The 25,938-nt window shown below is 54.2% G+C and overlaps 8 protein-coding genes across 8 annotated transcripts; 5 read left to right on the forward strand and 3 right to left on the reverse strand.

Moving 5' to 3' along the window:
* The first annotated feature begins 587 nt into the window (after nt 1–587).
* On the forward strand, nt 588–2,326 carry HER10_EVM0007870 (heterokaryon incompatibility protein). The gene has a single exon (XM_035477411.1). The coding sequence runs from the start codon at nt 894–896 to the stop codon at nt 2,295–2,297; it is 1,404 nt and encodes a 467-aa protein (XP_035331624.1). The 5' UTR covers nt 588–893; the 3' UTR covers nt 2,298–2,326.
* Nucleotides 2,327–2,623: 297 nt separating this feature from the next.
* HER10_EVM0005401 (uncharacterized protein) lies at nt 2,624–6,755 on the reverse strand. The gene has a single exon (XM_035475021.1). It carries the CDS (start codon nt 6,128–6,130, stop codon nt 3,587–3,589), a length of 2,544 nt encoding a protein of 847 aa, XP_035331471.1. The 5' UTR covers nt 6,131–6,755; the 3' UTR covers nt 2,624–3,586.
* A 7,121-nt stretch (nt 6,756–13,876) lies between these two features.
* Nucleotides 13,877–15,322, forward strand: HER10_EVM0010784 (Nuf2 family protein; the record flags this gene model as incomplete). Its single annotated transcript, XM_035480233.1, has 3 exons — nt 13,877–14,578; nt 14,630–15,151; nt 15,209–15,322. 3 exons carry the CDS (start codon nt 13,877–13,879, stop codon nt 15,320–15,322), a joined length of 1,338 nt encoding a protein of 445 aa, XP_035331819.1.
* A 224-nt stretch (nt 15,323–15,546) lies between these two features.
* On the reverse strand, nt 15,547–16,215 carry HER10_EVM0002497 (uncharacterized protein; the record flags this gene model as incomplete). Its single annotated transcript, XM_035472205.1, has 1 exon — nt 15,547–16,215. One exon carries the CDS (start codon nt 16,213–16,215, stop codon nt 15,547–15,549), a length of 669 nt encoding a protein of 222 aa, XP_035331278.1.
* Nucleotides 16,216–17,457: 1,242 nt separating this feature from the next.
* HER10_EVM0005799 (uncharacterized protein) lies at nt 17,458–20,114 on the forward strand. Its single transcript, XM_035475403.1, has 3 exons — nt 17,458–17,614; nt 17,670–17,812; nt 17,881–20,114. Exons 1-3 carry the CDS (start codon nt 17,575–17,577, stop codon nt 20,035–20,037), a joined length of 2,340 nt encoding a protein of 779 aa, XP_035331497.1. The 5' UTR covers nt 17,458–17,574; the 3' UTR covers nt 20,038–20,114.
* A 1,544-nt stretch (nt 20,115–21,658) lies between these two features.
* Nucleotides 21,659–22,832, forward strand: HER10_EVM0001325 (RTA1 like protein; the record flags this gene model as incomplete). The annotated part of the gene is made up of 3 exons (XM_035471079.1): nt 21,659–21,890; nt 22,034–22,532; nt 22,595–22,832. The coding sequence occupies 3 exons, from the start codon at nt 21,659–21,661 to the stop codon at nt 22,830–22,832; spliced, it is 969 nt and encodes a 322-aa protein (XP_035331205.1).
* A 524-nt stretch (nt 22,833–23,356) lies between these two features.
* HER10_EVM0004018 (uncharacterized protein) lies at nt 23,357–23,782 on the forward strand (the record flags this gene model as incomplete). Its single annotated transcript, XM_035473678.1, has 1 exon — nt 23,357–23,782. One exon carries the CDS (start codon nt 23,357–23,359, stop codon nt 23,780–23,782), a length of 426 nt encoding a protein of 141 aa, XP_035331387.1.
* HER10_EVM0008223 (3-hydroxyisobutyrate dehydrogenase) lies at nt 23,760–25,259 on the reverse strand. Its single transcript, XM_035477754.1, has 3 exons — nt 25,033–25,259; nt 24,800–24,973; nt 23,760–24,585 (listed from the first exon to the last, which is right to left on the reverse strand). The coding sequence occupies exons 1-3, from the start codon at nt 25,144–25,146 to the stop codon at nt 23,863–23,865; spliced, it is 1,011 nt and encodes a 336-aa protein (XP_035331650.1). The 5' UTR covers nt 25,147–25,259; the 3' UTR covers nt 23,760–23,862.
* Nucleotides 25,260–25,938: the final 679 nt, after the last annotated feature.

Genomic DNA, 25,938 nt, shown 5'->3' on the forward strand with positions numbered 1-25,938 from the left:
CTACTCTTGGTACTTTTCTGCGCAAGGAAGGGTATGCCGAGAAGTATGGCCGAGATGATGGCCCAAAGGCGTAGGGCGGCATGGACACACGCACACACTGTCACACACCCACCCAGCACACCCATTTGGCAGTCACCCACATCCACCCACCCACCCTGGACTTCCCGCCTGTGCCCGCCTGGACCCCTGGAGAGCAAACCGGGAAAGTGCGGCAGTGGCATTGCCGACGCCGATGGCGGCCCTTCCGTCGGGGTCCGGGCCCTGCAAGAGTGGGTCCTTTTGATGTTTCTCTTCTTGTTTCTGTTTGGTCCGTTGTTGCGTGCTTTTCCCCTGCGCTTGTACCGGTACCTTACGTAAGGTCGATGTAGGCACGTGCAGCTGCCAGGGGTGATAGGCCCTAGTGTAGCTCAACGTCAACTCAGCACCACCCGCCGCCATCTGTGCTCCCCTTACTACCAGCTGGCGGCCGTCGTCAGCTGCCCCTCCCCCAGATGTCACTTGGGAGCTGGCGGGGCACCTGTGCGTCCACCTGCGCACCGCACTTGACTTACACACCTCGAATCACCAAGCCATATGCTCCCATCTCGTGACGTTTTGCCCTTTTCTGCTTTAACTACCTTACTCAAAACAGACCAAGACGGCTATCAAATCGTTCTGCTGGCTCTTTGTTTGTCACCAAATCACGCAACAAGGCGTCCATCGAACTCATCATGGTAGCACCCTAGACTGTGCCCAAGGTGTACGAGGCTGTCGGGCTGTAGTACATCTCTCTCGTCGCCTCTACAGCACTTACATTTGGTTGCCTTGCCTGGCCTGATAAACCATCCATAATAACAAGGCTTCGGTACCGAAATTGAAGGGACGAGGAAGACACCACAGACATCGCCATCAATATGTGGCTTCTCGATACAACCACTTACGAACTGCGCATGTTCATCATCGGCAGTACTGTCCCCCCTTACGCCATCCTCTCCCATACTTGGGAATCCGATGAGGTGACCTTCCAAGACATCCAAAATTTGCCCCTGGCATCCAAGAAAGCCGGCTTCATCAAGATTCAAGGATGCTGCACTCAAGCACTTCGTCACAACATTGGGTGGGCCTGGATCGATTCCTGCTGTATAGACAAAACATCCTCCGCAGAGCTGTCCGAAGCCATCAACTCCATGTACACCTACTACCTCCTCGCCCGTGTCTGCTTTGTCTACCTCGCCGACGTACCGCCCCTATCCTCCTCCCCTCCCATGGATCGGCTCTCATCACTCGCTTCTTCCAAGTGGTTCACCCGCGGTTGGACACTCCAGGAGCTCATCGCGCCCCGGCGGACAATCTTCTACACCTCGGACTGGTCCCGTCTCGGAACCAAAGGCGTCCACACCGATGAACGCCCCTTTATCCAGGCCCTCTCCTCCATCACAGGAATCTTTGAATCTGTCCTCGCCAAAACTCGCCACCCGCGCGACTATTCCGTCGCAGAACGCATGTCCTGGGCAGCAAATCGCCAGACCACCCGCGCAGAAGACCTAGCCTACTGCCTCATGGGCCTCTTCGGCGTCAACATCCCCGTGTTATACGGCGAAGGGCTCAAGCACGCGTTCCAACGTCTTCAACACGAGATCATACGGACATCTCCCGACGAAACTATTTTCGCGTGGAGGGCGGATCCGCAGCAGCAGCTCGTGGACCCGTACACGGGCGAACGCCGATCCAGGACTGTAACGTCGGGCTTGCTCGCCGACTCGCCCGCCGATTTTGCTCACTCGCACGACGTCCACCAGCGTGCGTTGCTCCCGCCGTCTCCGTTTCGGGAGTTCAGCATGACCAACATGGGCCTCTGCATTACTGCCAGCCTTGTGCGCTTGACGCCTGCTACCGGCGGCGGACCCCGTGGCAGTCCAGCGCCGCAGACCATATTTGTGGTGCCTATCGGTGCGAGCGGCCGGTCAAACAGAACCTCGCCGCGTACCCGGGTCGGATTGTATTTGGAGCCGGTGCTCGTGGCGGCGAGTCGCGCGGGACACCAGACTTCGTACTTTCGCCGTATCATGTGCGATAAGTTTTGTTTTGCGTCGACTGGCGAGTTTTCGCAGGGCGAGCTTGCCAATATTTACATCCTCGAAGATGATCAGTTCGCCGAGATGCAATTCGCGGATAGGCCTCCTACTCCAAGGCCAGGCTCAGCATCAGGATCTGGCTCGGATGGGGGAGGAGGACATTGGTCGCCCTCGATTGGAGCTAGGTTATCGCTCTCGCCAAGTCCATCCCCAAGGCCTTTTCCAGAGAGTATGCTCCCATAAACATATAGAAGATGATAGTCATAATGGAAGGAAAGCAGGACAGAGAAAGTTAGGATAGTGAGGTATAGCTTGAGGGAGGCACTCGTTAAAATGAGGGTGGTAGATGGTGGATAGAACAATGAGTTGCTTTTGTAGAGATACCCAGGTTCTTTATGCATAGGAGGGCCAAGATACATGATAGAAAAGGAATTGCAAAAGGACACCCAGTCAATTTAGAGTGTTCAGAGCAAACACGCTCGTTTCAAGGTTTCTCATTCACCCGGTACACCTACAGTGCACCACTACTCCCGAACACGAGTTACTCGGGTATCTCATCCAGGAAAACCCTCCTGTTGTTATGCCTTTACTACATACATGACTTCCTCCCCTTTAGCAAAAAATGGCAGCGCATCGCCGCGAATGCTCGCTCTTTTCCTGTTTTTCCCCATCCTCCTCTGAATTCCCCTCATTTCGTGCTGTTTTCCCCATCCCCAAATCTAGGTTGTTTCCCCGTCTCCTCGGAGAGAATCGCAGAGCATTCATCAAAGGAGTGCGCAGGCGTGCTGTCACTGCCGGTCTAAAGGGGTTGGTTGTTGGGTGCGCAACTGTGACCCTTACACAGGGTCACATTGAAAAAAAAGCCAAAAAATCTCAAATCATCTCGCTTCCCCCTCCTACTCCTCCTCCCACATTTTCCTTCGGAAAGGGATTGTGGAGGAAAGGGGAACGGTGGAAGGAGACGTGGTATCAAACGTTGTATTCTCGAGAACATGAAACGAAGAAACAAGTGCCACCGCGCAGAAACGCGTACGTAGAGAACGCGTCGTCATCGTCGTCGGCGGAAAGAAGAAAGGTGCGGGTCGTTAAGGTCGTATCGTACATCAGATGAATCGCAGAGGAGCCCACAACTCTTGAGGCAAGTTCCGCGTCGGTCGGTATTGGGTGTCGTTGTAGGCGGGAAGGAGAAGAGTCGCGTAGATTTTTGAGAGCGGGGGCGAAGATGTGGAAGAGAGGAGTCGATGAAGCCAGCCAAGTCTGAGAGCATATCCGGATTTTTGTCGTTTTCCAAGTGTTTTTGTGGTTTTTGTCGTCAGTGGCAAGGAAATAGTATGTAATGAGTGAATATGGTCGGTGGATAGATAGAGTTGTAAGGAAATTGGTAACGAGTGTCGGGTGTCGATGTATATCTCGACGTAGAGAGATAATAAGGAAATTTCGAGTGATTGTACGTCTCATAGGCTTGGCTGGAGATTCATCTTCCCCTGTTCATTAGTAAAACATCTTCAGTAATCCCCCGAAACATAATCTCATCAAAATACTGCGTCAGTGCTCCTCCTGTGGTCAACGCTCGAGCGGGGAGAAACCTCGAGCATCTTGGTGCTCCCGGCGCTCACATGCCTGGCGTTGCCCCTGCTGAGGCTCACGCTCGTGGCGCGTTGAAGCTGGGGCGTCTCGCCTTCTTCGGAGCCCTCGGGCGACGACATGCTGTCTTCTCCATAGGACTTCAGCATGCCCTCGCGGCTCTTGACCCTCTGATGCTGCACGACGGTGGCACGCTGCCTGTCGACCGACCCCCACTTCATATCCGCGTCTTCCATCACCTCGTCCTCGTCGCTGCTGGGGAACGCGTCGCCCGTCGACTTGCGCGGGGTACGTTCTTCGTCGGCGAGCATTTCGCGGGATGGCGTGGCCAGGTTGGAAAGGTACTCATCGTCGGCGAGTTCTTCCTCCGTATCGTTGGGCGATGCAGAGTGGCTAACGTTCTGAGGCGGGAGGCGGTGCATGCTGCCCCGCATGCCGGACGAGCGGCGGGCGCCAACGCGGCCGGAGAGCCATGATCCTTCCGAGTCGATGGACGCAAGAGAAACAGGCTCGGGGGATGGCTGGATGCTGTGTCGCAGCGACGTGGGCGTCTGCCTCATCTTCTCCAGCTTCTCCATCTTCTCATCGACGCGTCGCAGGTCTGATGTCGGTGTGTCGTGTCTCACAGCAGGCGTATCCTGCTGCGAAATCTCTCCCGACTTGGACTCTGAGACAACAGGCAGAGGCATTTCCACTTCCGGGGACCCTACGCGCGAGTCGGGTGGGCTGAGGGGCAGTTCGGGCAAATCCTCCCTGAAGCGCGACCTGGTCCGCTTCGGAACGCCGTTGCTGACCTTGCGAGGAATGTAGTTGACAGGTGGGGGGATCGCTGGCATCGGCACTTGTACCGGCGCCGCGGCCGCATCTTCCTGCTGCTGGGGCACATGCGTTGCCGACTGCGAGTAGATCTGTGCGGCGGCGGCTGATGCCTGCATCGTCTCGCGCGATGTGTTCGAGAAGGAAGACGGTCCCGAATTTCTCCTATTTCTTTTGCCCAGGCGGAAAAGCGCTGAGAAAGAGATGCGAGCGCGAGTATCCTTGCGGGGGGTCTCGCCCTCATCCTGTCTCGACGAATATTGCGAGATTGCGTGCTGGTCAGACTCTGTGGCATTGGGCGATCTTGATCTTGAAATTCTCCGCAGGAAGCTCCTCTTCAATCTCATGCTGGCCTTGGGCGTAAGTTTCGTGCTCGTCTTGCGCTCCGGGACAGGCTGTGTAGGCAGCGTCGGTGAAGGCGGTGCCTCTGGCGGGATGCTCGTCGTCCGGTGAAAGTGTTGGATGGCCGCTGGTTCCGGCTCGATGTCCCTCGTCTCAGGTTGCGGTTCCTGCTCCTGTCCTTGTTCCTGCGCCTGCTCCTGCTCCGGCTCGGAGTCCTTGGTCGTTGAAATCTTCCTTGAATGCCGTGATGAACTCCATGACCGTCTCCTGGAAGAAGTAACCACTGCAGACGCTGCGTCAATTCCCAAGCCGAGTTCGCGGCCGAGAACACCACGTTCCAAGTTAACCGGCGGTGGTGACCCACTGTGACGGGCTTCTGCCACGGCCTCGCGCTGCTTCTCTGATCTCCGTGCCAGTCTCCTTTCTATCCGTTCCTGGTCTCTTTGGCGTTTCCTTTCTCGTCTCCTGTTATCCCTCTCCATCAGTTCCCTCAGGTCTGCGGCGTCCAAATCATCCGCAAAGCTATCGACCCTCTTGTGTGCCCTTACCACTGACTCGGGCACCCTCTCTGAGACTTTCCTCTTCTGTTGCTGTGTGCGCGATGGCGCCGAACCATGTCCGGGACCCCATCGTGGGTATACTGCGTATCGTAATGTTGGTCGGGGCGATAGTGCCTCGAGGGCAGAGACTCGGAACGAGTGTAGCTCCGTGTCGGATGACATGCTGGAGTGAATCGATATCGGTAATGAAACGTCCGACTGCGGGTTTTCGAAGCTCCTACGGAAGCCGAGGCCGGTCTTGAGTCTCTTGCTCTGTTTCCTAATGGGCCGCCCTGACGTCCAAGGGTCGGCCGCCGGTCGTACCGGGGCGAAGTTTGCCATGGCCTTGATTTCCGCCTCGCGATCCGTCTCTTCTCTCCTCCTCTTGCTGGTCTTGCGTCGAGAGGACCTCGACGGTTGGCCGTGGCGTGCATTATGTAGGGTTGGCGCCCGCTGCCACGCGGGATCCCCTTTTTCTTCTCCGTCATTTCGGTCGGCTGGGAAGAGCCCTGTCGACCGGCCAGGTCCTAGTGGAACCGAGCCTTTTTGCCCCGCGACACGGATGGAGTCATTGCGACCGGGGGAGAAGCTGTAGGTGCGTTCTCTTCTGGGCGCCGGTTGCTGCTTCTCGAGGCGTTGCTTCTTCGGCATGGCCGCCCTCGGCGCAGTGGCTTCGCCCGCTGTAAGACGTCGTGCTTGTAAGGATGATGTTGGTGGTGCCTCGACGTCTGAAAGGTTTGCGCCGCTTCGCGAGCGTTTGCGACCGCTCCTCCGGCGGAAGGGCCAAAGGGCCATTTTCCCATCAGCCGACGCGGGAAAAGCGTCGTGGTCAGTGGGCAGAGTATGTGTGTGGTGATGAGTTATCGAAGGATACTGGGGTGTCTGTCAAAGGACCAATGTCTGAATGGTTGCATGATCGTTGGCGTATTATTCAATATCGATGAATAGTAGCATATGTGTGTCCGTAAGGTATCCGTACTCCGTAGTGTGTGTGTGTGTGTGTGTGATCAGTGAGTATGAACGGGCGGCCTCGTTTAGATCTCAATACTTCCTGCTGACCAGAATCGCCACCAGTTTCGCAATGGACGAGTAAAACGAGAGGTGTGCTGGGGTTGTCCCGAGCCAAAGGAAATGCGGAAGCCTGTCTGCTTAAAGAAGGATCCGGGATTGTGCAGCAAATATGGGATTGGGTCTTTGGAGGAGAGGGTATTGGCCGGGCTTGTTTAAAGCGAGTGGAGGGGAGGAGAGACAAGAGACTAAGAGTGTGGTGTCCGTAGGTACGGGAGTGACGGAGCAATATGGATAGCAAAAGCAAGGTATCCGTACAGTACCTCTCCTTTTTTAGTTCGAGGATTAAAAAGAAGGACAAATAGTCATATGCAACCAATGTATTCGTAAAGTGGCAATAGCTGGGCTGGATATGATGGAATGACGAATGGGGGAACCTTCACAGATCAAGCAGGCTTCTTGAGAAAGAGACCAGACACGAGACGGGGCACGCCCGAGCAAGACTCACCTCCTCTCTTCCTTGGACTCTGCCCTGGGTCGACCTGACCTGGTGGTCGCTGTTGCTGCTGGCCCTGCCTCTGCTTCTTCCTCTTCTGCTGCTGCTGCTGATGGGGATCCTGGCAAGGACTGGGGGAGAGCTTGTTGCTTGGCTGGGCTGGCTGGCTGGCTGGCGCCGGTGCTGGAGCGGTACCTTGCGGTACCTATCCGAACTAGGCCATCGAGTGGCAGGGCAAGGGAGCATAAGCCGGGACCTTTGGGGGACCACCAGATCAGACCAGGAGGGATGGGACGGCCAGGGCTGGTTGGTTTGGGCTGGAAGAAAAAGTCAAGGGTCGGTCAAGGACTCAAGGGTGAAGGGGTGAGAAGAGGGAGGGGGGGAAGGGGTGTGAGTTGACCAGGACTCTCTGGACAAGGTGTGGTGTGTGCCCAAGGGTTGGAGGGTGCGTTGCGTTTTGTGTTTCTTCCTGCTTCCCCTAGCTTTTTGATGGACTGGCAACTGGTCAATTGGTTGATGCATACGCAGTATGGGTCCCAGGGACAACGTGCCATGCGTCTCTTCCGTTCTTTCAGGTCGAGTTGAGTTCCATTGAGTTGTCGAGACTGATGGGACTGGATCTGTACAGAGATGGATCTCGAAGTCCTCATAACCAATGACAGTCTGGTACGAAGATAAAGACTGGAGGAGAGGAACCACAGGAGAAGGTTGACGTGTGCTTCGCGTGGTTTTCCGGGAACCAGTGCTGTGCCTGTGTGCCTGTGTGAACGAGGGATAGATGGCAGCCAGCCGCCAGCGAAGTCTCCTGCCGGCAGGGGGAATGTCAATGTCGTCGATGGAATCAGGGACTGGGCCTGATCGTCGCGAGTTTTTTCTGCTTCGGCATCAACGGAGTGGACCCAACCAGCTTTCCAGCACACCACCTGCTGCTCGGCTCCAAGTGCTGCCCTGGTTTGCGGCTTGCCCTGGTCTTGTTCCGGTCTGGACTGAGAAGATCAAGAAGGAGTGAGAGATGTGTGAGAGAGAGAGAGAGAGCGCGTGGACTCGTAGAGGGGTCCAGCCAGAGCAGGACGCAAGATTCAAGAAAGCAGCCCTCAACGAATCCAACCAGTGATGCGATGCGATGCGATGCGATGCAGCGCGAGTCTGCCGTGGCGCTGGTTCCTGGCCTGACTGACTGCGAGCGGCAACAGGTCCGGCTTTGCCTGTTTCTCACTACTGGGATCTCTATGGACGACTCGCGGGTCTTGACATCCAGCCCCTGGTGTCCCAATGTCTCACCGTCTGGAGGCCTTTCTGGTCTCCCCCGGGCTTGTCTCATATGCCGTTGTCTTATTCTGTGGTTTTCGGTGGCTTGACAGCCTGAAGATGACTGGAATCGTGCTTGTCCGTAGTGTCGAGTGGCTGGCCACCTTTAGTTATCGATAGATCATAGCCGTAACGGTTCCAGCATGCCTCTCGATGCAGTAGTACAGCAAGGTAGGTATCCATATGTGTTAAAGTTTCTGCTCGTTCAACCTCCAACGGTGGGCTCATGGGGCCCGTCCCCCTGGCTGCCGCTGTGCCCAGCGCGATGTACCGCGAGAAGCCCGTATGTGCAAGTTTAAAAGGAGAAGAAAAAAGGTAAAAAGAAGGGATGTGGGAGCGGTTCAGTCAACGTACCCGCCGCACCTCTTCGGTATCGCTTCGTATCCGCACCGCAGACCCGTCTGAGTCCCGTATTCCGCGGTTGCTCAGATCTTGCAGCGACATGTACCAATGCTCCGTACGAACATCTAGGTTCCGTTTACTTCTGCAATAAGTCAAAACAGCAGATGCGTTGTTGGCGGCTGCAAGTCGTCTGTATTGGAACGCTGCCGAGTAGCGCTCCCGGAGCTGAGTGATGGATGGCAGCGTCGTCCACAAGTACGCAGGCTTCAGGTCTGAGAACCACAGCCTGTTTGCTCTGCAGTGACGCAGTAGGGCTGTGTTAATTTCACAGGACTCTTACTCGGTTGAAGTGTTTGACTTTGCGTGTGTCCATCCACCCACTTTGTGCCTACCCATCGCTCCTCTTAAGCCGTCAGGACGTTGTGAAAAAGACGAGGGCTGGAAGGGGATTCGCCCAGGCCCTGAGTCATCCCCTCGGAAGGGATAGATAGATCCGGGAATTGAAAATCGAGACGGACTGGATCTATCTCAGCCTCAATTAAGAATCGCCGTCAATGGACATGCCCTTGCAGTGTTCCCATGGTGCTGTTCCTTGCTGTGCCACATATTGGGAGTCTAAAATAACCAAGAGTATCCCAAATCCGCCGGCTCAATAACAAGGGCAGCCCACCCGTGTACTAAGAGAGGATTAAATCTGGAGAAGCCCTTGTTTCCGGACCCTCATCCCTCAGTGGGATTCCGAAAGGGAAACAGAAGGGTGGCAAACAGAGTTCATCGTCACCTCTGGCCACAACTCTTTGCCGCATCGGCCACAGGATGGTAGCGCCCCGCAACCTGCTGAACCGTTGCGGTGCTCTTCATCAGATGATGTGGCTAGGTAGGTACTGGTGCCGTTTGTGCATCCATACAAGTATTCGCAAAGTTGCACGAACACTGTTGCTATGCGCCATCGCGCCCACCGTTCGCTGTCGGAGGGCGTTCTTTCAGGATTCGCGCCATCATCCTTCCCCAGATATCGCTCAGCCCGCTGCGTTGATTCTGAGAAATGTTCTTTGGCGTTAGCCTCTTTCTAGCATATCCTATTACATGACCGTCATCTTGCCCTTTGCTTCTGTCCACTGAGCTATCATTTCAGCTCACAGACAGCTGCACAGGGCGAGGCGTGCGCGGGGCGTTGGCCTGAAGGTTGCTCCAGCCACTAGGGCGAGTTGACGGTGATACTGACATACGTTTGACGCCAATGACTACCGGCCGTCCCGCCGTCATTTTGCGGGCGGATGATCGACTGGGAAGGGCCTCTGAGCAACGAGAAAGCTAGACTCTTACTAGCAGCCCGGCCGACTATCAATTCCTTCTCCTTGCGCACAAGCTTATTCTTTCACCTAGTGTAGGTATTCGGGGTCCTGGTAGACAAAGCGAACAAAGATGATGAGCCAAGACCAAAGTGGCCTTAGCCGTTGAGAACTTGAGGGGACACGGGGAACACCCAGACACATCATCTGACCGCTCCAGCTCCCAGAATAGCGCCCGCCCCGTCACCTCCGTCGGCCGCGTTGCTACGGGGCCGGCTGCGGTGTCTTTTGGCCACCCGCGAGAGCTTCGATCCCAGGCGAGAGACTGAGGAGACTGGACGTTGCGGGTTGCCATTCGGTTCGACGGTTGCGCAACGTTCTGCCCTGCCGGCCGGTCCTTGACTCTCATCCCACAGTATGCGTGGCCTGTAGGGATCGTACTTGTTGGAAAACCTGAACGTGCCTGTTTGCGAGGCAACAGGGGCCATTTGCCATTGAGGCAGGGATCGTTCTTCTTCTCTAAAGTACCGTTACCTGCGGAGCGGGACGTCAATACTTCTGCGATGGAGTAGCCAAGGCCATCGGGGGCCGTATCGAGCACAACGCCGCTTGAGAGCGGTTACATGAAGTCTGGCCCTCTTTTGTACGAGAGAAAGGCTTGGCTCGATGGGAACCTGCAGGTACCTCGATTGCAAAACCCTCAATTCTTGCTCGTATTCGTCCTTAACTGCCCTGGAGAAGCTGGTCGAAAGACGCTGCAACCCGTATTTGCTGCGGCCTGCCCACTGCCTCGGGGCCCGGCACTCGCCGCCCACGACGTAGCCTGGAAGGAGTTGGAACCAACACTCGCAGCTTGTAGGGTCCCCTTCCAGCCCCCTTCTAACGAGATCGTGAGCCGTATCCATCTGCTTACTGGCTTCACGGTGTTCTGGCCATTTGTTGCTGTCAATGCATCGCATGGAACCGTAGCCTGCCACGACTGCAAACATGTGAACTCCTGCACTCCGCCATGCTGTAGCATGTCGTTCGCGCATGGCTAGTGCAGTTGCTGTGGGAGAGTATTGATGCCCCGAAATATCAAAGAAAGTGCGTGTTCCTGTATAATGAGCACCTTGGCAGTCTCCGGGCGGCGGGTGTCCCTAACTTATGCCCTGTATATTGAAGGTTTCGGTCATTATGTCATGGGAGCCGCTGCTGGCCCTTCATGGAGACATTCCATCCAGGATATGCCGTCGGCCCTGCTGAGTCCAAGAGTCAGGACGTCGCAATGGCGCGCGGGCTGCAGATTGTGCGGCATAAGTCCAAGTGTCGCAACTTGCAACTGCTTCATCATCGGTACGTGTGGCTTCAAAGGCTTTGCCTGCGTGCCTGCCACTCCTGCTTGAGGACTTGAGCCAGCGGCAGACCGGGGTGACGACTCTTAGCCGCCTTGGGGGCGATCCTTTTAAGATTGGCGTCCCATCTCAACGTCATTGCGCCGGGGTTCTGGTCTTATCGACCTGCCAGCCTGCCGTAGCGGCGTAGGGTAATTAGCTGCGGAGGAGTTCGTCATCCGTCAGCTTCCACCCGGGCTTGATTTCCAATTTCCATGTATCCGTCGGTGCTGTATCCGTATGCTTCGTGAGCTCGCTTCATCATCCATAGTTCTCAGGGGCGCATCATGCTGTGCAGATAGCCTGCTACTTCGAAGCAGTGGTCGAGTACCCTTCAGGCGGTTGCGTGGAAGATGACCAAACATAGGTTGATACGGCCTCATTTCTTCTTAATGGTCTGGCGTGCTGCAGGTGTCCGCAGCATCGTTTCTTTCGCACCTGTCAGACTCGACACGTAGTGCAAGCTTCCCCCTGGATAATGCAAGTGCAGGCACAGCAATGTAAAGCCAGCAGTGTGGTCATTGATGGGTCTCGATAATCCGTCTTCCGGCTTAGCCATGGGCCATTGCTCGACTTCGGCTTCTGCAATGCTCCTATCAGTCGAGCAGGATAACATGATGGTCATGCTGGCTTGATGCTGTGCACCTTCATTCGCACATAGAATAAGCTAGCGTGCGCCGAAGAACCTTTATCCTCGCCCTTGGATGCCTCGATGGACTTGTGGAGGGCGTAATATCCTTTCGATGTCACCAGTCGAGGCTTCGAGGGCGGGGTTGGTGTGTAGACTAGTTCTCCCTCATTGACCTTGACGAATGAATCACCATTGTTCAGTGATTACGGTCGCTCGCTAATATGACCATTAACTGGTTGCAGTTCATGCAGGTAGGCTTGATCCAGAGCATTAGGAACTACTCACAGCTCGCAGATGCCCACGTTAGAGAGGATTTTGGCAGCAATCTTCCTATCTGGCGATGGAAATTTGAGTGCTCGCATAGCTGGCCAGTCAGGGAAGATTTGCACCAATAACGGTTGGTGAAAATAAAACCCTTTTCATCTGATGACATCCCCCCCTGGCGCCTGGCGGTGACGCTAGACTGGGACTTCCCGAAAAGTAAATCCAAACTGTTTCACGCTCGGAGCCTCTGTCAATGGGAGTCTGTTGTTTCCAGCCAATGATAGCCCATGGCGAGGGGCGTTTCAGAAACGATGTCGATGGGTAGACGGCAACAGGGCTCATTGCGAAATGAGACGGCTCCCTTTTGGTCCATAGAGTATTACGGGTAGAATCCATTTGGCGATGCGGAAATGAAGGTCAGTGTCCGTAGTTTTGTCAGGCCAAAGTCATCGGAGAGAAGAAACCCAGAGATACCTGGACGCCATGTGGGAGGAGGACGGAAACTGGCTGGGGTTTAGCGCAGATCTCGGCTGGCGCGAACTGTGAGGGTGTGTTCATCTGCTCATCTCTGCACTTTGTGGTTAGGGATTAGCACCTTTCTGGCCTGGTTCGATTGGCCTCTCTGTCTCTGAGAACGCAGGCGAGGTCATCTGCTTGGAAGCGCAGGGGATGAGGATGGTTCTAGGCTCGCCTCTTGAACCACTTGGTCCATATCCAAAAATCCGATTTGGTACTCTCTCCGAATCTCTCATTTTGGTACGTAATGGTCCAGCAGTAGTACTTTGTAGGCGCCGTGTAGGCCATGGCATGAGAGATTCACCACCGCAGTGGATTCCCGATGGTATCTCTTTCGAATATGACTGTACTCCGTATAACCTGGTGTCTTGAATTGAGTTTGAGGCACAGGACGAGACTGGTGTGCGCCCAAGTCCCGGATTGATGAGGTTGCTTCGAAGTTGCCATTAGGCATAAGGTACCAGTGTTTCTCGAGTCAGTGCCGAGCAATGCGGCATGCGAAGCTTTGTGACAAGGTTTCCTGGAGCTCCGAGAAGTGAGAAGTGTTGAAATTGTTCTGCGACGTTGGCGAGTCGGCAAAGTGGAAGTGTTCAAACTCTGGAAGGTCGCGTTGGGTTTCTGGATGCCACTGAGGAAGGCATGAACCCAAGGCCACGCTAATGGAAAGCACCAGCCACGCCCAATCTAAGGTGGCCTGTGGGTGGCCTGTGGAAGGTACGGAGTACCTAGGTACGCTGGCAAAAGAAAGTCCCCTCCCTTTGCACCTGCCTACAAGCACTAGATATCTCGTACCTTAAGGTACCTTACCTATAGGTATGCACTGTACGGATACACAGCACCAATACGCATCGATGCGACGAGTAAAAGGGTACACTTTCCACGGCGTTTCTCTCTTCTTCGCCCATGTAACACTTGCGCCTGATGTACCAATGTTGATGATGTGAGGTGGCTGGCACGGGGATGAAGTCAGTGGCAGACATGAGCGCCGCAGAAGAGCACAGGCTACCTCACCTTAGGTACACCGGCAATAAAGGACAGAAAGCACGTGGCCTCTGGTCATGTGACTATCTTCTTACGTAAGGCAAGGCACTTTAGCCCCCTAGATCGTTATCGATAAGAGGCGGGTTGTCGGAGCAACAAGGCCGATAAGCTGTTTACGGCAATCTTTTGATGCCAAACCGCGACAACACCACGCCCAATATCTACACACACGCCTACGGAGTCGAATTGACCTTCGTCTTGTCGCATTGCATCCAAGCCCGACCAGCCAGTATATCTCACCGCTCCAAGGAGCCCAGATCAATCATCAATATGTCGTACAATCCGCGGATGAGCATCATTCCCGCGACACAGACACAGTCGCGCAATACCCGCAAGAAAGAAGATGAAGCCGACGCGTTCATGCGCCTGCCGGACAAGGAGATTGTCGGCTGCATAACAGACATCGGAATCCCCTTCAACGTTGCCGACCTCCAAAAGCCGAACCCATTGCAGGTGCAGATGATTTTCGAATGGTTTGCCGAATTGCTCCTCAATGCGACCCGCGAGACCGTCGAGCCTGCCATGCGTGCTGCTGCCGAGGACATCTGCGGCGAATACTCCGACATCGTGCCCCCCGACACCCGCAACTTGATGGGCTTCTACGTTTCTCTGCGAGGTCTTCTAGCAGAGTGCGGCATTCAGGACTTCAGCTTCAACGACCTTTACAAGCCCACGCACGACCGCCTTGTCAAAATCTTTAGTTACCTGATCAACTTTGTGCGCTTCCGCGAATCTCAGACAAGCGTCATTGACGAGCACTTCAACAAGGCCGAAACGACGAAATCCCGCATAGAGAGCCTGTACTCGGAGAATCAGGACATGGAGTCGCGTCTCGTCGACATGAAGCGCAACCGCAAGGCAATGGAGGCACAGGTGCGCGAGAAGACGACCCGCAACGAGGAACTCAAGCAGCGACTGCTGGAGCTGCGGCGTAACCAGGAGCGCGTGGCCGCTCGTCTTGAAGACGCAAAGGTCAAGAAGACGGAGCTCACGACGGCTCTGGAGGAGAGGACAGCACAAAAGCTTACCGCTAAACAAGAGAGCGCGAAGCTTCGGCCCTACGTCATGCAGAGTCCTTCGGCGCTGCAGGCGACCCTGACGGAGCTAAGCAACGCGCTCAACAGCGAAAAGTCGCACATCGAGGCCCTCGATCGCCGCTCGCGCGCCCTCCAGACATCGGCCGATTCCTTCTCGGTGGTCTCTACGGACGTAGCATCATGCATCAAGGTGTTGGACGAAATTGGCACCGAGTTGGCCAAGGAGGAGGACGAGAACCTGAAGAACGTCAAGCAACGCGATGCACTATCGGAGCGCGGTAACAACGTGCGAGAAGTCGAGCGTACGGAGGCATTGCTGCAGCGGCAATTGCTCAAGTGGAACAAGCGTACCGAGAAGCTGCGCGAGCAGAGTTCCGCCAAGGCCCAGGACGCCAAGGAGAAGATGGAGGAGCTTCGTGCTGTTCACCGTAAGCTCACCGAGGAGAGGACGGACAAGGGCAAGGATATCGAGAGGCGCCGTGTTCGCATTGAGCAAACCGAGAAAAAGGTACATTTACCCCTGAACTTCCGATATGGGACTGGTTGCTGACAAAAAGAAAATCAGATGTTGGACCTTAAGGAGAACATCGAAAACGAGATTCACAGTGCCTACGATGAGTTCCTCAAGATGGACTCTCACATCAAGCTATACATTACCGAGATGGAGCAGGCTCTTTAGATTATCATTGTTTTGGGTCGGTTATCTGTCACTTTGCCACGATGAAATGAGTTATAAGGATACCATGGGTTTGGCGTTCGAGGCAGGGTTGGATTCTGTAGATGTTGGAGGGGGGTAAAGACCTGGGTGTTACACGGTCATGCCCAACGTATCGATACAATGAAGCTTTCGATCTCTTTCGACCCATATCGTTGCCTCGATCCAGGTTCTGTGCAAGCCAAGTACTAAAGATCCCAACGACCAGTCTGGAAACGAAACCAACGGCCCAATACTCGTCTCACCTCGACGGTTCTCCCCATCCAGACGCCCTCGCTCCTCCTTGAACTCCCGCTCAAGACCGGCGCATCATCCCGCAGCAGTGACGTAAAGTCTTGATGCCCTCCTGCGCCTCTAGGCTCAACGATGACGGGTTTGAGTTTGGTGTCGGCCCGGCGGGCTGCCTCGATGAGCACCGCGGCCGAGCTACTGAGGCCTTGCGCGCTCCACTCGCTGCTATCGCGGTGGAGATCGAGAAACCCGTACACCAGGAGCAAAGGCGGGCGACTCTTCGAATCTGACGATGGGATATTTGGTGGAGGTGGTGTCAAGGAGTCTGAAGTGTCAAAGGCGGACAGGAAGGCGCGTAGATGTGTCACGCTGGGGATGAAGAGGATGCGGATGTGACGGGCAATTGCGGTCTGGAGGAGTGTTGCTGAGAGGAGAGGTAGCGGAGGCAGGCCTTCGGGCTGCTCATGGTTCTGTTGGGAAATATTTTTGCGGCTGTCAGAGACGAGAGCTGAGATGAAGTCCTGTCGTTGATAGCAAATGAGGAGTGTCGTTGGGTAAGGCTGGAATGTGACGATGTAATGAAGCAGCTCTGCTGGTGAGGCAGGCGAGAGCACTGTCGGGTTCATTGGTAAATATTCTGAGAATAATCTGTTTTTTTCTTTGCTAAGTGACACTCTTAGACCCTCGAGAGTATTTTTTTTCTTACGGTTCGGGGGTTTTCTCTCATTAGATCAGTCCTTGACGATGTAGGAGGGGGATGAAGGAAGAGTATGATTGAAGCCAATCAGTGCGCCAGGTAGAGGGACCCACTTCAGCCACTTTTCTGTGAGAGACTCGATCTACGACTGCTGCTTCAAGCGGTCGTAACAGTGACAGCAGCATATCACCATTTCTTTCATCAAATAATTTGGGCCTTCAGTCCTTCTTGTTGACACTCTAGAGTACTGGCGTCTCGTAATGCTTGCTTCCGTTGAATGCTCTTGGTCATCTCATCACATGGGCTACAGACGGGCACATCCCATGAACCTAGGCCACCCTTAGTCTTCATCTCAAGGATCCTAGTAAACACTTTGAGCTTGGATTTCATGAACTGATCACAGTCTGAGAGTTAAAATTGTCAGCGAACAGCATCATATTTATCTCTTGGAGACATATTTACACTGTCAGGTTCAGAACCAGGCTTGGGCATACTTGACGAGAAGTTGGGTCAAATGGCCGACGGCGCGCAATGGGGCTGAGGAGACTACGTATAGAAATAGAACTTATCTTCAGTTCCAATTTCATCATTCACTAGTAGGTCAATAAAATACTTGAATATAAGTATTAGAAATTACTAGTCAAGATACTTTGCAATCGAGAGTAGTTCGATAATCTTGCTTCCTATATAAGCTCATTAGATCTCCCTCGGGCCCCTCTACCCGCGTCTATCGATACCTCTTCTTGAAGTTGCAAACTTATGAGTAAGGGAAAGAGTCTAAGAGGCTTGGATTAAATTTCTTTAGGAACTCAATAACCAAAGTGTCATGTTTCCCGCTCTCCAGAAAGACACCCTAAACTTACTATGCTACTAGACGTTCCAAAACCCCCTGGATGTATTTCCTCCAAGCCTATTGAGGATCGGAATTAAATTTGAGAATATGATCTAAATTGTCAATCAATCGCCAGATTCTCACCAGAGACCAAGACAAGTTTCCAACCTTGAGTGGAAGTGAGTGAGCAGGGGATCGGTGTGGGGCTGGAATCGTCCGCCGTGGTGGAGCTACCTTACCTATCGAGCCCCCGCCCTCTGCGGATACAGCAGCTAAAGCCTAAAGGTACCTCAACCGCCCCGGCCTCTGCCCCTCGACGGCCACCTAGCTCAGTCAGCCTCTCGAGCACCCGATGAGACGTCATTTCTCTCCTTGCCACAACGACCCGACATCTCCAAGGCTTCAAAGACAAACACCCGCCCGACTTCTTCAGGCCCGACAGCACTGTCGCCCGCCATGGAGTCCATTGCGCGGATATCCAGTCTGCTCGAGAGCGGTGCGCTTCTTGCTCCTGTCGTCATGTCTCCTCGCTAACGTTTACCTCGTCTCAGCCCGAGAGCTCACTCTCGATGCCGCCTCAGCCACGCGCAGCTCCCGCAGCACCGGCCGCCCTCTCGACCGTACACAGATCAAGAAGCTACTGGACAGTCGAAATGAGCGCGAGGTGCTCGACGGCCTGCGCCGCGTCCTCTCGGTAGGCATCGCGCTCTTCCCAGCCAGCCTTCCCCTCCCTGCCTTGGCTAATCGACCTGTTCTGCATAGATGATGTACCGCGGCCAAAAGACGTTACCCTTCTTCTCCTCCATTGTCAAGAATGTCGCCTCCCCGAACATCGAAATCAAGAAGCTTGTCTACATCTACCTCATTCATCATGCCGAACAAGAACCCGATCTGGCTCTGCTTTCCATCAACACCATTCAGAAATCCCTCTCCGATACGAACCCCCAAGTCCGCGCCCTTGCTCTCAAGACAATGTCTGGCATCCGAGTCCCAGTCATCAGTCAGATTGTATCTCTCGCAATCAAGAAGGGTGTGGCAGATATGAGTCCCTATGTGCGCCGAGCTGCCGCCCTCTCCATCCCCAAATGCTACCGCCTCGATCCCACACAGTTGCCGCAACTCCTCGAATACCTAACTGCTCTCCTTGGCGACAAGCAGTACTTTGTCGCTGGTGCGGCAGTTTCGGCCTTTCTCGAGATATGTCCCGACCGAATCGACCTCATACATCCCCAGTACCGGGCGTTGGTCAAAAAGGTCGTAGACATGGACGAGTGGAGTCAGCTGGCGACGCTGAGAATGATGACATATTACGCAAGGAAATGCTTCCCCAGGCGAACACGCAGCGTTAAGAGTCAGGAAAAGGCTGCCAACTTGGGCGACTTTTACGGAGAAACATCGCAGACTGGAGGCGAGGAGCATGAGGTTGCCGTCGTGGACCCAGATCTCGCTTTGCTCCTCAACGGCATCAAACCGCTGCTACAGAGTCGCAATTCAGCTGTGGTCATCGCGGTTACGAGATGTTACGTCGATATTGGCACGCCGGAGTACGTCAAGACAGCGATTGGCCCACTCGTTGCGCTCCTCAGGGGACCACAAGACATCCAGCAAGTCGCCCTCTACAACATCGTCTCGGTGTGCCTGACGAGGCCAACCGACTTTGTCAAATACGCCAGCCACTTCCTTGTCAGGGCTACGGACCCTGCGCAAGTATGGGAGCTGAAACTGGAAATTCTGACACTCATCTTCCCTCACGCACCGCCACACATCAAAAGCCTCATTCTGAACGAACTCGAGCACTTTTCCGGCTCAACGAACAAAGCGCTGGTAAGAGAAGCAGTGCGCGCTATTGGACGGTGCGCCCAGACGGACTCGTCTGCGGCTCCCAGGTGTCTTCGTTTACTACTCGGACAGATCACGAGTCTTGATGGAACTTTGGCAGCGGAATCTTTGACGGTGATTCGGCACCTGATCCAGCAAGATCCCCAGGGGCATGTAGGCACAGTTGTTCGTTTGGCGAAGAACCTGGACTCGGCAACAGACCCTCAAGCAAGGGCAACCATCATTTGGCTTGTGGGCGAGTTCTCAGGCCTCGAAGGCGAGGACAATATTGCCGCAGATGTGATGCGGATTCTTCTCAAGGATTTCGCGAGTGAGGCAGAGGTAGCCAAGGGACAGATCCTCCTTCTCGCTGCCAAGGTCTACCTACATCACATAAACCGACAAAACGAGAACAAGGGCGAAGACGATGCGCCCGTACCAGTCCAGGACGACCACCCCGTGGCGAAACTCTGGGATTATGCGCTATTACTGGTCCGCTACGACACATCGTACGACCTCCGCGACCGAGCCCGGATGTACCGAGCCCTCCTTTCCGTGCCCCAACTAGCCACGTTGATGTTGTTGGCACCGAAGCCCGCGCCCCAGGCTCCCAGCCCATCAGAGACACGCAAGGGCTTTATGCTCGGCTCGTCAACGCTTGTGTTGGCCGGTGGAGGTGGCATTCACGGGTTACGTGGTTACGATGCTCTCCCCGAATGGGTTGCGGAGGGCTCGGAACCCGACAGGAGATTACGAGAGACAGAAGCAACATCGAGCTACGGTGAGGATAAAAACGTGCCGGCAAGTCAAATGCTCGACAGCGCAGTCAGAGCGGCGCCAACGAGGACCAACGGTCTCGGTGCCGTTGTGGGTGCTGGTGCTGCAAGCGGGGTTGGTGTCAAGACGCTCGATGACTGGCTCGCCGAGGAAGAGAAAGAAGAGCAACAGGCAGCCTTCCACATGGAGGAGGAAGAGGATGATGAGGACGACGAAGAAGAGGAGGAAGAAGAAACAGACGATGAGGATGAAGAGGACGAGGATGATGACGAAGAAGAGGAGGAAGACGAAGAGGACGAGAGCAGCGACGACGACAGCGAATGACATGCCCGTCGTCGCTTGTGACCCGGTAGCCAGAAGCTGCTCTCGTCGACCTGAAGCATATAATTAAATAACACACATTCTGGCACTTGGGCCCAAAGTTTCTATCGTGACAGTCACCAAACGCGTAGTTTCGCGGTAGGCTGGGCTAAATTCATGAATCGGTCTGCAGAGAAGATAGAAGACTACTAATTTGAAGGTGTTGCATCCCAGAGCAATCAGTCTTATGGGGCAGAACTCGGCGACAGATTAGCGGAATGGGCAACGGGTGGCTTTCTTGACTGGCATGACAGCATTCCTCCTACGCTTCGGAGAGATTGGTTGCCCCGACTGTCTGGGTCCAGTACTACGGTCACTGGGTCGCAGTTGCACACACGAATACATTTACATTAGTCTTGATGGTTACCACGCGGGCGGCAGGCATATCATCCAAGCGAACCGAGAGACCCGAACCATCACCTTTCGGATCCTCCCTGGGCCTCTAACCCGCCGGTGTTTCTAGCGGGACTCGGGAGAAGGTCGAGTGATCCCTGTCGATATCTCGGTTAGGTGTTCGGGTGGCTGTCTATCAGCATCGCTTACCCCGTGTTATTCGGATAGGAAACACCCCGATGGGTGGATTCGGTGCGGACCCGAGCCAAGGCGCTAGAATGATGCTAAGATTCGGGCGTTGGTCTCTCTGTACCGTCTCTCGGAGTCTCCCCCGTTTGTTGCCTCAACTGTCTCTCCTCTTGACTCTGTCCGTTGTCTCTTGAATCTAGTGTTCGAGACAAAGGGTGTTGGCTGCACTGGGGATCCGCAACTTGATCTCGAGTCACCTTGTCAATTCCTACTTGTGAAGTCTGAAATCCTGATAAGATCTTACTGTCGCATTCAATATGATTACAGACAGATCCAACATGTCACAGAACGTCCGAGGGCCCAACAGAGAGACAACCATCATCCAATGGCCGCCCATCACACACACACACAAAGTCCGTAAGCGGCAGGCGCAGTGGTTTCCATTTCGAGCGGGCGAGCGGGTCCTCGGGTAGACGACGAAGATCTTGGCTCTGTCCTTAGCGTCACCGTTTGCTGCTAACCCTTGTCGCTCTTTTCGCAGAAGATGCCATCTCGTTTCTCTCGTTTTGCTCGGTTTTCGTGTTACTAACCTATACGCTGACCAGTCATATGGCAGAGATGACCGAGGGGAGGGCTGTCATGGATCTCTGGACCCTGAGATGGTGGTCTTTCTGCCTGTCAGGACGCAGATACTAAAGAGGCAAAGGCTGCTGTCCATGTTGTAACTAAAGCCCGAATGTTTCGCATCCATATATGTAGATGACAAACCTCGTCCGCGTTCCTTACTGTCATTTCTATTCGACATCTGCATCTTGGCTCAGTCCAAGTTTTTCTTTTCTTCTAACCCATCCTCGACAAAACTATTGCCTCTTCAGGCTCGTGGCAACAATAATAGATACCAAGAGAGAGGAAAGAAACGAGGGCTCGAACACTATACCATCCACTCAAACTCGCGATCGATCGCTTTTGTGATTTCGGGCACCTTAGGAAGATTCCTATACATCCCGAGCCTCAACGAAGCCGGACGACTTTACTCAACAGCACATCCAAATCGACCGTCATCATGTCGGCCAACGACACCACGACACGGCGGCCTTTCCGCGAGTGTACCGAAGTCTCACAGCTTTGCCCCGTCGAGATGACAGTCTTGTCCTACTACCCCAACTTCGGCGCCAATATCTTCTTCGCCGTCGCTTTTGGTTTGATCGTGCTCGTGTCAGCAACCATTGGAACATGGAAGCGCACATGGACGTTCATGGCTCTTGTGACGGGCGGCTGTGTCCTCGAGACAGTTGGTATGGAGTTTCCTCCCTGCCTCGCCTTTCCTCAAACACGAACCCATCATCCCAACTTACAACTGGATGAACCATGCTTCCGTGCCCCTAGACCCGTAAACATCATCAATAATCCCCCTTTCTAACGACTAACATGACTCCAGGCTACGTCGGCCGCACCCTCCTCCACGAGAACCCCTGGAACAAGGACGCTTTCCAGATGCAAATCTGCACCATCATCCTCGGCCCGACCTTCATCTGCGCCGGAATCTATCTGACCCTAAAGCACGTCTCCGCCAACCTCAACCCATCCCTCTCGCGCGTCCGCCCTCGTCTGTACCCGCTCATCTTCCTCCCCGCCGACCTCACCTGCCTCATCATCCAGGCTATCGGCGGCGGCTTGGCTGCTGCGGCGGGCCAGACGAATAAGAAGCTGCTAGACGGGGGGAACCAGGCCATCATTGCGGGTATCGTGCTGCAGGTCGTCGTGTTGATGCTGTTTGGGATCACTGGTGCGGACTACTGGATCCGCGTGAGGAAGTGGGCGCACGGGGCCGATACCAGCGCCGGCGATGTCTCGCTGTACCATGCCAAGAGGTTCAGGTCCTTCATCTACGCTGTTACGGTGGCGTACGCTTGTGTGATGATTCGTTGCATCTACCGGTAAGTTGGGCTGGTATACCGCAAAAAGAGTAAAAGAAGAGGGGTGACTGATCTTGTTACAGTGTTGCTGAGATGGCCGGTGGATGGGGCAACCACATTATGCAGGACGAGGTTTCCTTCATGATCCTCGACGGCGGCCTAGTCTTGATCTGCGTCACGATGCTTACAGCCTTCCACCCGGGCCTATTCTTCCCGCAAATGGCGAACGCTCGCAAGGCCACTGTCGGAGAGAAGTCGGAGGCGACGACGACATCAACACCCGAAAACACCAAGATCGAGTCTGGGCGCGAGTCCGCATGAAGAGTCGAAAGAAGTATGTTAGAATAAAGAAGATGGTATTAGACGGATGAAGAAGGGATCATGGAAACACTGTTCTCGACAAATAGTCAGCTCAGTTGGGAATCGGCGCAAAGGCGCTATCTCTTTTCTCGAAACCTTGTAGACTGTGGATTTGTACTTTGTCAAAGAATTTGACACAATATTCAGTGAACTTCAACTTCGGTCTTTCTGTGAGCTTTGTCGAGTATTACTTATGTCGACATACCAAGTTTTACAATGTCTGCTACCAGTGAATCGACAAAGAATTGATTGTTTATTATTTAACAACCAACGTTTGTTCAATATTTATAAAGTCCCCTCTACAATATCCACAGGTCATACCTGGACAGTGACCTGGCTTCTACAAATAAGCTAGATATTTTCCCTTAGATTCTCCACGGAAAACTGTTGACAACCTCATCTAGAATACCCTCCACCAGCCAGACATATCGTATGAGATAGGAAAGTAGTCTTTGTAAGTAACTCCCATCACAACTTTACTCACGATGTGCATCGCAGACGTAGTCCACTACATGTGCGGCATCTGCAACACCCGTCTAGGAAAACCACGTCGCCGAGTCCTCGATCGATGTTCCGCTGCCACCCTGAACGGCGAGAACCGCCAACACTGCGGCGTCCTCTACGACACGGTCCCTGAACCGTCCGCTTCCGATCCGGCACTCAATCATTCGGGACTCGAGCTTGAAGTCTTGAAGACAGCGTTGGGATACACCCTCATCGAGCCACAGCACCGCCGTCCGAAGCCAAAGGTAATTCGATGCGACTTATGCGTGGACCATCTTGGGGAGAAAGAGGCCGAAGTCAGGGAGAAGTGGTGGAGGACAGAAACAAAGGCACTGGCAGGTACCAGAAAGAACAAACGGCTAATCCCAGGACCTTCAACTGCGGGGTGGTCTGACATCTATCGATGAATGCTTTCATTGTTCTGGTAAGGGTAATTTTCCCAAAGACCCTAGAAATCTAACATCCTAGCTTGACGGATGACTGTTTTTCACTCCTTGCCTCCCAAGTACCGATAAACGACGGAAAAGTCCCGCCCTTTACACTGTTCCTCGGCCTCAGCAGAGGCGTACACCTCGGTCGCCTTGCCCGCCAACTCCAACTTGGCACCAGCCTCCCGCGCAGCAACGACAGCCAACCCAAGATCCTTGCGCATCAGCCCGATCCCGAACCCGCCCTTGTAATCCCGCCCCGCGGGACTCCCCTCGACGACGCCCTTGACGGGGTTATTCACCTCGCTAGGCCAGCACTTGCCCGTACTAACGTTGATCACGCCCGCGAGAACCTTGGGGTCCAACCCCCACTTCATGCCCAGGTTCATCGCCTCAGCCGTGGCAATGTTGTTAATGGCCAGTAGGTAATTATTCGCCAGCTTCGCCGAGAGACCCGTCCCCTGCGGTCCGCAGTGCAGCACGCGCTTGCCCATACGCAGGAGCGTCGGCTCTACGGTGGGAAGGTGTGTAGCGTCACAGCCGAGCATGAAGGTGAGCGTGCCGGCCGTGGCACCGACGACGCCGCCGGACATTGGGGCGTCGACGAAAGTGCCCTGGTCGCTGGTTGAGGCCGAGACCGAGGCGGCGACCTCGCGGGACGAGGAGGGATCGATGGTAGAGCAGTCTATAAAGGTGCGCTTGCGGGAGGGCAGGTCTTTGAGGATGGAGGCGTAGACTGCTTTTACGTGAGATGGTTCGGGGAGAACGGTGATGACGGTGTCCTGGTGAGTCTCGTTAGGATTCATGTCTATAGCAAAAAGTTGGAGCTTGAAGAAATATGGCATGAGATTCTCGAGATCAGAAGACTTAGGAAGTTGCTTTACTCAGTGGACGGATGTAGGCCGCCTCATAGTTGGCAAAACAGTTTTAAGAATGCATCATACGAGCACAGATGGGTTATCTTGAAAGATGGAAAAAGGAAACACGGCAACTTACAGCTTCAATTGACGCATCTCGTGCAGTGTCAACAACAGCAACCTTTGCGCCGCCGGCCTGAGACTGGTCCATTTCCTTTGCCAGCTTGGATACAGCGTCTTTATTGATGTCAAAGATGCGAATCTCATCTTTGGGACTCAACTTAGACTGAAGGTTCTTGGCCATTTGGTAACCCTGAAATGAACGGTTAGCTTCATGAGGGATTAATGTCATTGAGTGAGGGAGGGCCATACCATTTGTCCTAAGCCGATGAAGCCATAACTCTCCAACCGCCGGTGCGTCGTCGCAAAGCCGCGCTGTTGTTGGACGAGTCTCGGCAGAGCTCGCAATGTCGAAGCTGCCCGCATATTGTGAAATGTATTCCAATTTCAGATGAGGAAAAGCGACAGGTACTTGATTGAAAGTGAAAGTGAAAAAGAGGCAGTGTACACTCAAAACCGCAAAGATGTAAGTATACAATTCTCTTGTTCAAAAGTTGGATGAGAGACGGGCATTCCAGCCGATCGTAACCCCAGCTTTCCACTTCCACTTTCACTTCACCCGCTTGCGCGCTGCGGGGGAGCAAGCCAACGGTTATCCGGGGAGCCGGCCATTGCCGGTGTTAGCCATGCCCGCTCGTGCCTACCCCGAATGATGCACGCGGGCGACCTGAGCCCTTGGCCCCTCCCCCCGTCATCCGAGACCTTTGTCTCCCAACCCATGCATTGGCGCGTCTGCAGGAGCGGCCCTGAATGAATTGGAGAAGAAAAGAGTGGTTCCGCACCCCTTGCAGATGATGCTAAGAATACCGCATGGTGCCGGGAGAGCGTACGGATATAATAACGTCGCTGGGGAAAACGTCAAATCCGAGCTCGGCCTTCTACTCACGATGAAAAGGTGAGTAGGAAAGGAATCGACTTTGGCTTCTCAGACATCGTGAGAAATTTCTGATTTTTATATGCCGTGGCGTGTGGACCGAATGACATCAGTTTGACAAACATCATCTCCATTGCCGATGGAGACAGTTGAGACGACGATGGAGACTGAAGGGATAAGTGGTGGAGATTTCGGCGAGGAACTGACTCTTTGCCAAGGGCCTTCCATGAAATAATGGGACGTCTGACTGAGTAATAGACGGTTGAGCCATTGTTTTCTACCAG

This window comes from Colletotrichum scovillei (genome assembly GCF_011075155.1).
Source record: "Colletotrichum scovillei strain TJNH1 chromosome Unknown Contig00007, whole genome shotgun sequence".
Classification (NCBI taxonomy): domain Eukaryota; kingdom Fungi; phylum Ascomycota; class Sordariomycetes; order Glomerellales; family Glomerellaceae; genus Colletotrichum; species Colletotrichum scovillei.

Coding starts and splice junctions, on each gene's coding strand:
- HER10_EVM0007870 (XM_035477411.1), top strand. CDS start 894: ATGTGGCTTCTCGATACAACCACTTACGAACTGCGCATGTTCATCATC.
- HER10_EVM0005401 (XM_035475021.1), bottom strand. CDS start 6,130: ATGGCCCTTTGGCCCTTCCGCCGGAGGAGCGGTCGCAAACGCTCGCGA.
- HER10_EVM0005799 (XM_035475403.1), top strand. CDS start 17,575: ATGGAGTCCATTGCGCGGATATCCAGTCTGCTCGAGAGCG. Junction 17,615..17,669: donor ATCCAGTCTGCTCGAGAGCG/GTGCGCTTCTTG, acceptor ACCTCGTCTCAG/CCCGAGAGCTCACTCTCGAT. Junction 17,813..17,880: donor GCCTGCGCCGCGTCCTCTCG/GTAGGCATCGCG, acceptor TGTTCTGCATAG/ATGATGTACCGCGGCCAAAA.
- HER10_EVM0008223 (XM_035477754.1), bottom strand. CDS start 25,146: ATGCGGGCAGCTTCGACATTGCGAGCTCTGCCGAGACTCGTCCAACAA. Junction 24,974..25,032: donor TCATCGGCTTAGGACAAATG/GTATGGCCCTCC, acceptor CGTTCATTTCAG/GGTTACCAAATGGCCAAGAA. Junction 24,586..24,799: donor GAGATGCGTCAATTGAAGCT/GTAAGTTGCCGT, acceptor GAGACTCACCAG/GACACCGTCATCACCGTTCT.